Source organism: Phoxinus phoxinus, assembly GCF_949152265.1.
Source record: "Phoxinus phoxinus genome assembly, chromosome: 23".
Taxonomy (NCBI): Eukaryota; Metazoa; Chordata; class Actinopteri; order Cypriniformes; family Leuciscidae; genus Phoxinus; species Phoxinus phoxinus.
Window position 1 is genome coordinate 28638763 of NC_136898.1, and position 12075 is coordinate 28650837.

Below are 12075 nucleotides of genomic sequence, written 5' to 3' on the forward strand. Positions count from 1 at the left end.
CAAAAACTATGTAAACACTTCCAAAGAGTGGAAATACGAGGGAAGCGAGGCCGGAAAGTGCCCGTTTTGTTGACTCCAGACATGGTACAGTCACTGGAACTTCTGGTGGAAAAGAGAGACGAATGTGGGGTGGAGAAAGACAATCCATACCTCTTCTCACGTCCATGTGCTATGACATACTTTCGGGGCTCAGAGTACATCAATCATTTTGCCCACTCCTGTGGAGCTAAACATCCAGAGAATATCTCCTCTACTAAATTGCGCAAGCATATTGGCACACTTTCTAAGGTTTTGAACCTGTCAAACACAGAACTAGACCAATTGGCCGATTTTTTAGGACACGACATACGTATTCATAGGCAGTTTTACAGGCTTCCAGAGGGGACCTTGCAGCTCGCAAAGATTAGCAAGGTCCTTATGGCCCTTGAGACAGGACGTCTCTGTGAGTTCAAAGGGAAAAGCTTGGAAGACATTAACATTGATCCAGATGGTAAGATTCAAAAACGTGGTGACACTACTTGACGGGTGAGTTCATTCATAGCAGCTGTCATAAACTGCACATAAAGCATTCATGACTGTTTCATGAGACATGACTCAACATTCATACCAAACCTTTTATGAATGTGGAAGACAGAACGATGACAACTTGTCAAACTAAAAGTCCAACAATCTCAAAGGTAAACTAGCATACATTCAGCTGACCCATATTTGTGTAACCTGGATACCATTAATTTAATCTCTCCAGCCTTTGTAAATATTTCATGAATATTTTATGAAATCTACATCGAATGTCACTTTACTAAGTTGTGAAGTATTTGTAATCACTGAGTTTAACACTGGGAGGTAAACTAGCCTACATTCAGCTGACCCGTATTTATGTAACCTGGAACGGTTGGACATTCCCAGTAGCAAAAGATGAGATCATCTGCAAAGGTTACATCATAAAACAAAACATTTTATGAAACAAAAATTATTTGCCTGACCATGTTCTGTCTTTTTGGCACTGGAGTAGCCCATTGACTCACATGTGACGTGATTGGGTAAAAGGTTTGAGAAAAAAAACGGCAATGCTGCTTTGCGATTGTTGGACTTTTATTTTGACAAGTTGTCGTCGCTCTGTCTTCCACATTCATGAAAGGTTTGGTATGAATGTTGAGTAATGTCTCATGAAACTGTCATGAATGCTTTATGTACAGTCTATGACAGCTGCTATGAATGTGTTATGAACTCACCCGTCAAGTAAATTGTTACCAAAAACGTTTTTGCAACAGATCTGTACTAATTCATAACATGAATTCAATTTTTGATTTCCAAAGACAGTTTGGGGTTTTGTAGCATGTTCTGTGTCTGTTACTTAACAGTGGTCTAGTAGTGACATACAAATCAGTGGCCATATGTGAACTGATTCTTAAAGGTCCCATGACATGAAATTTTCACTTTTTGAGGTTTTTTAACATTAATATGAGTTCCCCTAGCCTTTATATGGTCCCCAAATTTCTAGAAATTTCAATCGGTGTAAATCGAGCTTTTGCTATCTTTCTCTGCCTTTGAGAAAGTGGAAGCTCAATCGGGCTGATCTTGAATCTCCTCCGTATGACGTCATACGGAGGAAATGTTACCTCCCCTTTCTCTGCTTTGCCCGCCCAGAGAATATTTCCCGCATGAGAAAATGAGCTAGGAAGTAGGAACGCGTGCGCGCGATTTTAGTTTGTCCACGGGAGATATCATGGCTTTTGAGCGAGTGAAGCATAATAATTGCTCAATAATTGGATGTACAAATGAACACCGAAGCCTTTTTTTAGTTCCTTCATCCAAGCCCCAGAAGAACCAGTGGATTCATTTCATTTTCTCTGGAAATGCGCCGACACAACTCCCCAAAGTTTTGCATGTCTGCGGCAAACATTTCACCGACGACTGTTTCCTCAACTTGGGTCATAGAGGTGGCTTCGACGAACGTCTGAAAATAAATCGATCGAGCTACCAAGCAACACGTCACTTTCTGATGTGTAATTGTTCAAGTTCAGACAGGTAATCTTTCTCTCAAATCGTTCAATACAGCTGTTTATGCCTCAGTAAGTCAAGCCAGTGACTAAAATATAAACTTCACATCGTTTCTTTTAGTAGGATGAAAATAATCGTATTTAAATTGTGAATAAATTATATACAGAAAGCGATCAAAGAACAATCTTTGTAGGAATCGCGCGCACGCGTTCCTATACTTCCTAGCTCATTTTCTCATGGACACAGCGCGATCGAGTTTATCTGGACACTAGCCAAACTCGTTATGAAATCAATGACGCACGTTACACTGCACATGATCGCTCTTACTGTATTTGCATCCTCGTGTTTGCATTGGTAAAAGCAGAGAGTGCAGAAACTGCGTTGCAATAAGATCTTCATTCTCGCGATCAATAACAGACTCATCTGCTTGCGCAATGCTCATCACGGCAACATTTTATGTGATGGGAATAGATCTAAATACTTTAAAAACTTCTGACGATTTGTTAATCTCGATAGCTGTAATAGTAAAAGTATTCGAGAGAGTTTCACATGTAATAAGTAGCTATTTCATATGCAAGCATGTCAGCCAATCACAGCAGTGGCCGGTTACACCGAAGTCTCACACAGACACGCCCCTTCAAACAGAGCGTTCAAATCAGAGGCTAAAACTGGGCTAGGAAAAATGCCTTTTGTTTCTAAATTATGACTATTTTTTATCTAAAAAACATACTAACATTATAAGGGCAACCCAGGAAACATTATAAAATAATATAATAACCCCATGTCATGGGACCTTTAAGTTATGAGAAGATAGGCCTGTTGCTCATTGTCTAGAAACGTGAAGGGCTCATTGCCTCTTTAAAGATATACGTTGTGATCTCAGCTATAGATGTAAGACTGCTCGATTTAATTTGTTTATTAAATAAGTTTATTAACATTGATCATTTTCTGTTACTCCTTTACAGAAAGAGTTGAGGATGACGGACAGAGTGAGCTACATGATAACTCTGGAGGTAGAGACTTATTTATTTATTTTATGTGCTCCTTTTATGTTAAATTGAATTGAATGTTAAATAACATAAAACTGTGGTTAATTAAGTTTATAATATAATTTCCCCTAATGTATTTATAGAGCAAGTTCAGGATGGTGGACACAGTGCATTGGATGATGAGTCTGAAGGTAGATGATTTATGACTGGTGGGATGAAACTACATTTTATGTGCTCCTTCCATGTTAAATTGAATTGAATTGAATTTAATTGAATGTTAAATGAGACAAATCTCTGCTTAATTACCGTTTTTCTGGACTATAAGTTGCATCAGTCAAAAAATGCGTCATGAACAGGGAAAAAACATATCTGTATATATTTCCCTCACGGGATCAAAAGAGTGTATATATGTCATTGGCGGTCTGTGAGTTCAGTGGTTAGGCCTTCAATGATGACTATTTTCTGACTATTTTCTCTCTCTTACGCGAGTCTGTGTAGCACTAGAATCTTCGTTGCACAAACAATTTATGTTCCGATTGCTTACTTGGTTAACAGATCATCCTCAGCAGCAAAGTAGGCTGCTAGGCTATTTATTTTCATTCACAAGTAGTCACAGTCACAGGGTTCATTCAGGTCTCCATCCTCGGCAGTATTACTTTTGTTCTCCAATCCAATTACAATCTGCTATTCTGGACATTCTGTTTCACCGTTTCATGCTTGGTCTCTGACTGTGCAGCATTGATGTTATCTTCTCTTCCAATCTCTTGATCCCTTCCATGGCTGGTCTTCTCAATTGTTGATTCTAGTGTGCCTCATCCTCTTGACTGGCTGGCAAGACTGGGACAGCGTTGTCATTCTTTACCAGCGTTTCATGTTATTCAATCCATTCAATCCAAACCATCAAAAGCCATTGAACGAGCAGTCTCCAGACAGGTCTCTGACTTCCTTTCACAGAACAACCTCCTGGATCCAAATCAATCTGGGTTCTGTAACAGAAGCCTTAAAAGAAGCCAAGGCGACCGCTCGGTCATCAGTACTCATTCTGCTTGACTTATCGGCTGCCTTTGACACGGTTAATCACCGCATCCTTCTCTCCATACTCTCTAACATGGGAATCTCCGGTTCTGCTCTCTCCTGGTTTGAATCCTACCTCACAGGATGCTCGTTTAGCGCATCATGGCTTGGTCAGCTATCTGCACCTCACTATCTCACCACAGGGGTCCTCCAGGGCTCAGTGCTGGGCCCCCTTCTTTTTGCTATCGACACCACCTCCTTGGGACAGATCATCCGTTCACATGGCTTCTCATACCACTGCTATGCAGACGACACACAGCTCTATCTGTTCTTTCCACCTGATGACCCCTCGGTTTCAGCACGGATCTCGGATTGCCTCTCAGACATAGCTACATGGATGAAGGCACACCACCTCCAGCTGAACCTCTCAAAGACTGAACTGCTGGTCCTCCCAGCTAAACCTACCATACACCACGACATCAACATCAAATTTGACTCCCTGTCTGTTTCACCTACCAGGACTGCAAGAAATCTAGGAGTTGTGCTCGACAACCAACTAACCTTCTCAGATCATGTTGCCTCAGTCTCCCGGTCATGCCGTTTTGCACTCTACACCATAAGGAAAATCAGGACTTCCTTGACTCAGGATGCTACTCAACTTCTGGTTCAGGCAATAGTGATCTCAAGACTTGACTACTGCAACGCCCTCCTGACAGGTCTCCCAGCCTGCACAGTGAAACCCCTTCAGATGATTCAGAACGCGGTGGTGCGCCTGGTCTACATCCAACCCAAAAGGGCATATGTTACCCCACTGCTCATCCAGCTACACTGGCTACCTATGGCGGCCCGCATCAAATTCAAGGCTCTAACCCTTGCCTACAAAGTAGTCTCCGGTTCTGCTCCCGCCTACTTGAATGCCCTCATACAGACATACGCTACCTCCAGACCGCTGCGCTCCTCAAACGAACGACGTCTAGCTCTACCACCGGTTGCTCAGGCCAATCCAAACTTTTCTCATCTGTTGTTCCTTGTTGGTGGAACACACTGCCAGTTCCTACAAGGGCAGGGACATCCCTCTCCATCTTAAAAAAACTCCTGAAGACCCAGCTCTTTAGAGAATATCTCCTCTCATAGCACCACTTAAAACAAGTCTTGCTGATACCAGCACCTACCAGCCGTCTTGAACTGACACTCTCACACTGTCAAAAACAGCACTCACTGATGCACTTATACCGTTTTTAAATGGTCCTAAAATTGTTAAGAATGGCTTTAAAACTTAATCTGTTACCATGTTGTTAGTCGCTTTGGTTAAAAATGCGTCAGCCAAATGTAATGTAATGTAATGTCAAGTTCTCTAACTTTTAATGACCACCGTCATCCACACTCGCTCACAATAACAGTCTCTAGGTGTTTTCTACACAATAAAAGTCCCTAGGTGATTTCATGGGAAATACAACATATTATATTTCAGTTAACAAACTCACTCTCTTCTTAAAAAAAAAAAAAAAATGTAAACCCTAAGGCTTTCCAATAAATGTAATAACAATGCAAAACAATTTATCTTTTAACAGTATTCAAGTACCATGTAGTTATGAATAAGAGTACAACAAAAACACTCTAATCTATATATTCTTGTCAAGTTTCCAGTGTCCCTCACTCAGTGCTTTCAGTAACTGTTGAGGTGAGGCCCCCTTTTTGGTTAAGCAGTCTGCAAGTTGTTCTTTTGTGTTGTTCCACAGAACATGCTCAATTTTCGGTGTTTGGACAAGCTCCTTGATACTACTCACTTCCAGGCGAAGTCTCTTCTCAGAGACAGACTTTGTGGACTTGAGTGCATCACCATCTGTAACAATCAGCCCTTTAACGTTCTTTTTAAACAGTTGTGTTACTATAAACGCACAAGGGGTTCTTGGGAATTTAAGTAGTAATCGACAATAACAAAACACTTCCTGTCACATACTTTTTGCCTTCTTAACCAAACATATATGCATAAGAGCAGATGTACGGCCGTTAATAAAGCACACAGCAATGAACAAATATCAGACACCACTGAACACAAACAAGAAAAGACGCACCAAACAGTTAAATTGAATAATGCGCTTAGCGCGGTATATTATCAATGCACCAATTATTCCGTGCACCCACACAATACTTGAATCCCCCCCCCCCCCCCCCCCCCTTTGTCTCAGTCCACAAAAGTCTTTCCCAGGATTGCGCTATAGTCTTTAAATTCCAACCAGGAAACAGATAGGTCTGCATCAGGGCATGGGCCTAGTGAACTGCACCATGAACCAAGGGGAGATGCATGGGTCACTAGAAGAATTCCTGTGGGGGAAGTAACATCACTAATTAGCTCACTTTACGTATCAGACCCAGAAGAGAATGAACAAAGCATTGGAGATGAGGGAAACACATCTTACCTCACACTTCCTGCTCTCACAACCATTACCACCGACTTAGATTCAGTCATGGACAGATTAAATACACTTGAGACTGACTTCAGAGATTCTGTTAATAGTGCCTTAAACAGAGAAGCAGGCATAAGGAGTTATGTGGACCGAAGTGTTGAGGCACTTGAGCAATGCATGATAACAACACTGAAACAGTTTGAGGAAAAATGAGTGGAGTGCTTACAGAGGCGTGATGAAAAATGGAAAGCAGAAATTGAACGGCTGAAGCGCACCAGCCTTGTTGCTCTCCCGAGGCCTTATCCACACACTGGAGCTACTATTCTTCCACCTCATAGCCGCTCCACTCCTGCTTAAGTTTACTATGGTGTTCCATTGGCACCTAGTTCCTCCAGTGCCTTCACACAAACACATGCTTCTCTTAGCACAGCAGGGCCTGTTATGACCCCGTCTGTCAGTAGCATCACTTCTCCTTCTCGCCAACATGACCACTCCTGACATGGCATCTAGTTCTGACAGTGCTGTGCAGCCCTCTACTCATGTTCAAGAGCTCATTCCAAGCCAACCAGCGCATAATGTGGTAGGTGCCCAGCTTTAGACACCATTCACGGGAGCACTCTCTCAGCCACCTACACAGCCTTTTACACTAAGCACAAGCCTCTCACCTCCTTTGAGTGCTTCAGGTAGCCAACCCACCCCCCAGACCTCCTGTGGTTTATTCCAGGCCGGCTATCCAGATGGAGTTTCCTTCTTTTAGTGGGTCCAGGGAAGTGGCCAATGTTCTTCATTTTGTTGATCGCTGCGAAACATTTTTTGCAGTGCGGCCATCGTCTGATGCAGAGCTGAAAGGCGCCCTGTCCAACACGCTTAAAGGGCCAGCACATAGCTGGTGGCGAAAAACAATGTGCACAACTGGCTTGAGTTTAAGAAGGCCTTTAAGGATGCCTTCCTCCCTCCTGATTATCTCACCAAGGCAGAAGAAAAGCTACGGGACATGGTACAGTTGCCAGATCAGTGTCTGGGGATTTTGCTTACGACTATCGTGCTCTTTGTCTGTGGTGTAAACCAGACATCACAAAGACTGAGTTGGTGCGCAAGATCCTGAACAACTGCAACCCTCGAATAGCTGGCTGTCTCCAGGGCACTGTCACAAACGTGGACCAGCTGGTTCAGATTGGTACCCTGGTGGAGAAAGACTGCACCTCATCTAAAAAGTACTGGGGAAAGGTGGACCAGCAAGGGAAGCTCCATAAAGCTGGACTGACACTTCACCTTAAGAAGTGTGCCTTTTTCCGGCAGGAGCTGAAGTTCTTGGGCCACGTAGTCTCGGACAAGGGTGTGCAGGTGGATCTAGAAAAGACTCTGGCAGTGACCATGTATCCACTGCCCACTAACATCAAGACCCTCCAGCGTTTCTTAGGCCTTGTGGGGTGGTACCACAAATTTATTCACCATTTTGCAGACCTGGCTGCTCCATTGAATCGGCTGAAGAGGAAGGATGTAGAGTGGGTCTGGTCAGAGGAATGTCAGCAAAGTTTTGATCAGCTGAAGAGGGCACTGGTGGACGCACCTATCCTCATGGAGCCTGAGACCTCCCTGCCATTTGAAATCCCCACGGATGCCAGCGATGTGGGTTTGGGGGCTGTGCTGGTGCAGAGAACAGCTGAAGAGGAGAAGGTGATCGCCTATGCATCCAGGGGGTTGCGTGGTGCAGAGTGCAATTACTCCACCTCTGAAAAGGAGTGTCTTGCAGTCGTCTGGGCTGTTGAGAAGTGGAGGCACTACCTTGAGGGGGCGGAGTTCACCATACACACAGACCATACTGCCTTGACCTGGGTCTTCAATTGTCCAAAAACCTCCTCTTGCCTGACTCGCTGGATCCTGCGGCTCCAGCAGTTTCAATTTAGAGTACAATACAGGAAAGGACTCCATAACATTGTGCCTGATGCCCTGCTCCGAGCTGTTACACCTCCCTCTTTAGCTGCAGTCTGTGCTGTGGCGAATGTGTCCGATTCCTCTGAACTGCCCTCCTCCCTGTCTGAAATAAGGGAGGCACAAGAAGAGGATTCAGAGGTCACAGACTTGGCCAAAGAGGCAGACACCCTTAGTAGGTCTGACAGGATGGGCTTCACAAAGCTGCAAGGCCTCCTGTATCGACGGTCTCCTGTGAGGGATAAATATCAGCTGGTTGTCCCAAAGTCTCTTGTGCCTGTCTTTCTGGCCTACTTCCACAATCATCCTCTGAGTGGGCATCTGGGCAGGCTGAAAACACTCCTGAGGATCCTTGAGGTAGCTTGGCGGCCATCCATTTGCAAAGACGTTTGGAATCAAATCAAGGTCTGTACCATCTGCCAAGTCTACAAGGCTGAAAATCAGAAGCTGGCTGGCCTCATGCAGCCTACTCCAGTGGAGGATCCTTGGGAAAAGCTGGGCATGGACCTCATGGGGCCCTTTCCCCGCAGCAAAAGGGGCAACACCTTCCTTCTCGTCCTTGTGGATTATTTCACAAAATGGGTGGAGATGTTTCCTTTAAAAGATGGCAAGGCACACCACATTGTGTTCATCTTGAAAGATGAAATCTTCACCCGCTTTGGTGTCCCACGGGAGTTGGTCTCTGACCGGGGGCCACAGTTCACTGGCCATGAAATGGCTAACCTCTGCAAGACCTGACCCCAAGCCAAGCTCACTGAGTGGTCCAAACGGTCAATCAAGACGGTGATTGCATCATACGTGGGGAACCAACATAAGAACTGGGACCAGTGGATCAGGGAGTTCAGTTTCGCCATCAATGCTGCCTATCATGAGACCACGGGCCGAACACCTGCAGAGCTGGTGCTCGGGAGGACCCTGAAGGGCCCACTGGAGAGACTCATTGGTTCACCTCCTATGCCACAACAGTCACCATACACACTCCTGGAGAGACAAAAACAAATGAATGAGCAAATCAAGAAGAGTTGAGGCGTGTCAGTCCAGACAAGCCAGGTAATACAATACCCACAGGAGAGGTGCACAACTCCTGCTGGGAGACCTAGTCTGGGTCCGTACTCACCTGCTCTCTAAAGCATCAGAAAATTTCTCCGTGGAGAGATTCATGTTTCTGCATGCCTGTAGGCAGCCACTCTGAAGCAGTAAAGGCGATTCAAAACGAGTCAGAAAAGTCGAGACAGGACCAATCGGTCAAAATTTCGGTGTCTACCACTCTAGTTCATCCAAAACAAACCAGAAAAGGGACTCAAAGTGCTAAATACCGGAATTATCCTTTAAACCAGCGCTCTCATGACTGTAGACGGTAATGTTTCATGTAGGGTTCATGTCAGTTAATATGAAGTAACATTTAAAAACATGTTCAATTATATATTTTTTCATATATAAGTTGCCAGCCAAACTATGAAAAAAGTGTGACTTATAGTCCGGAAAATAAGTTTATAATATAGAATTTCTCCTTATGTATTTACAGAGCAAGTTGAGGATGGTGGACACAGTGTATTAGATGATGAGTCTGAAGGTAAATTGTTAATTACTGGTGGGATGAAACTACCTGTCTACAGTGACAGGTACTGGCATGATCTGCTTGTCACAGTGTCAAAATATGAATGTTGTGAATGATGAACAAACTTGTAGTGTGATATAGTTGAAGAACACCAATGTGGAGACTGTGACGCCCCATGACAATCTGACAAAAAAGTAATAACAATAACAACAACAGTTTCATTGCTAAGTCAAGTGTTTTATCACCAATGTGCCTCTTGGCATTTAACAATGGATATGGATTGACATATGTAAAGTTTAATTAAAGTTTTATGGTGGTGTATAGGCTAAATGTTGCATAAAAATGGGTTGGTTCTTGTGCATTCTATGGAATCAAATCCTGACGGCACCCCCTGGTAAACTTGATGAAGAGTATCTTGCTGTTGTCAGCGTTACTTGTCAGAGTTAGCCTAGCTGGCAGTCTCATGCCCATAGCATGGTAAGACATTAATTAATGTCTTTATGGCAAATTTAGGTGATGGTCCTCCTCTCAAGAAACAGACACTGGCAGCATCACCTCTGTACACATGCAACAAGTCAAAGAAAGGTATAGTGGCTTTTCTGTTTGTGATAAATAAACTGAATCAAGTTCTTGGAAATAGATTAAGCCTACAGTTTACACAATCTTAAACATTGTTATGTAACTATTGCATCTAATGAATCTGATTATTTCATTTTATTTTGAAGGAAGTAAAGGTAAAACAGAGACAGACCTCAAGACAAAAAGGGGGACCAGATCGTGTAAAGGTATTTATTTCTGACAATCTAGGTGGAGGACAACAAAGAATATACTGTAAAAAGGTATGTTTTTCTTTATTTATAAGCCTGTATTTTCCCCCCATGTAGTACGCAGACCGTTCATGAGAAAAATGTGGCAGGCTGAAGAAATTCACGCAGTTGAAAAACATATGATGAACTTCATAAAGACATGCCGTGTGCCTGGGAAATATGATTGCGATACCTGCCTGAAATCTGAGCCTCTTCATTTAAAAGATAGAGATTGGAAAGCTATTAAGTTTTATGTAAAAAATCGCATCGATGCTCTCAAGAAAAAGAAATGAGAATAAAAAACTACACTGTTAAATCTGTTATTTAGGAGAAAATAGAATTAATATAGAATTACAGTTCTAAACACAAGTGTGTTCATCTGATGTTTTGATTTTGTAAAGGAAAGTGAGCTTTTTGTATTTGTATTGAATGTATATTTTTTCAGTATTTTTACTCTGAGATCTCAAAGAGATCTGACCTCCAAAGGACATTTTGAGCAGCAACTGTAAGCTGTTAGGCACTGCCTAACAAAATAGTTTGATTTTGTGAACCAACTGTGATTCAGCTTTTTAGTTTTGATTTTGTGAAGAAAGAAAAAAAGCTACCTGTATAGAGGTTCACTACCGTGCACATTCATTTACATTTTCAATTTCTAAAGATACCGGGATTAGGGCAGTTCCATTATCTACAGTATTCACAATACATTTGATTTGTATTTTCCTGAAGTGTGGCATATTTTTGACCACTTTAAAAACTGCATTTTGTTTTGTGGCAGTTTGAATGTACACAGTCTACCTCATGCAAATCATTTATAAAAGTTCTTGAATTTGTTTGAACACCCTTTCAGAGCTCTTGCGATCGAGTAGGTACACTGCTACAGAGCCTGTTGTGTTCAAAATAACACTAACACACTGAAATCTGTTTTTATTGTTTTATCAGTGTGTATGAGACTATTGTGTTCACAGGAGCATTACGTCAAACAATTTGTAGGCACTGATTAGTTCCTGTTCCTCTAACTGAATAAAACAAGTGATGCTACTTGGTATATGTTATGTTGTGTTTTTTTTTTATCAGAGTTAATTTTCCTGACACTAACCTTATCTTAACCAAGACTACCCCAAATTATAGAATGACTTTGGTACCGTGGAGCACATTTCCATGTAAATGTTAACCTGACTCTCGCCAGATGAATTTCGTTCCGCCTAGCTCCACTCATTCATCTGGGATCGATCCATTGGAGTAGTGCTTCAGAAGGCTGGGCCTTATTAAAAAATCCTTCCATAAGATTGGATAAGCCACTTGCCCGTCATCTATTGATGTGTTACTTCAACCACTCACATCAAAGCCAACCCGTGACGCTGAGAACA

General features: G+C 42.7%; 1 protein-coding gene across 2 annotated transcripts; it reads left to right on the forward strand.

Annotated features, from left to right (window-relative positions):
- Positions 1–34: 34 nt before the first annotated feature.
- On the forward strand, positions 35–11752 carry LOC306991979 (uncharacterized protein). 2 transcript variants are annotated; one of them, XM_079600320.1, is made up of 7 exons: positions 35–490; positions 2967–3014; positions 3134–3181; positions 9870–9917; positions 10416–10487; positions 10628–10687; positions 10787–11752. In XM_079600320.1, the coding sequence occupies exons 1-7, from the start codon at positions 82–84 to the stop codon at positions 10999–11001; spliced, it is 900 nt and encodes a 299-aa protein (XP_079456446.1). In that variant the 5' UTR covers positions 35–81; the 3' UTR covers positions 11002–11752. The 2 variants fall into 2 exon arrangements, with proteins under 2 accessions (XP_079456446.1, XP_079456447.1); XM_079600321.1 differs by lacking the exon at positions 3134–3181.
- Positions 11753–12075: the final 323 nt, after the last annotated feature.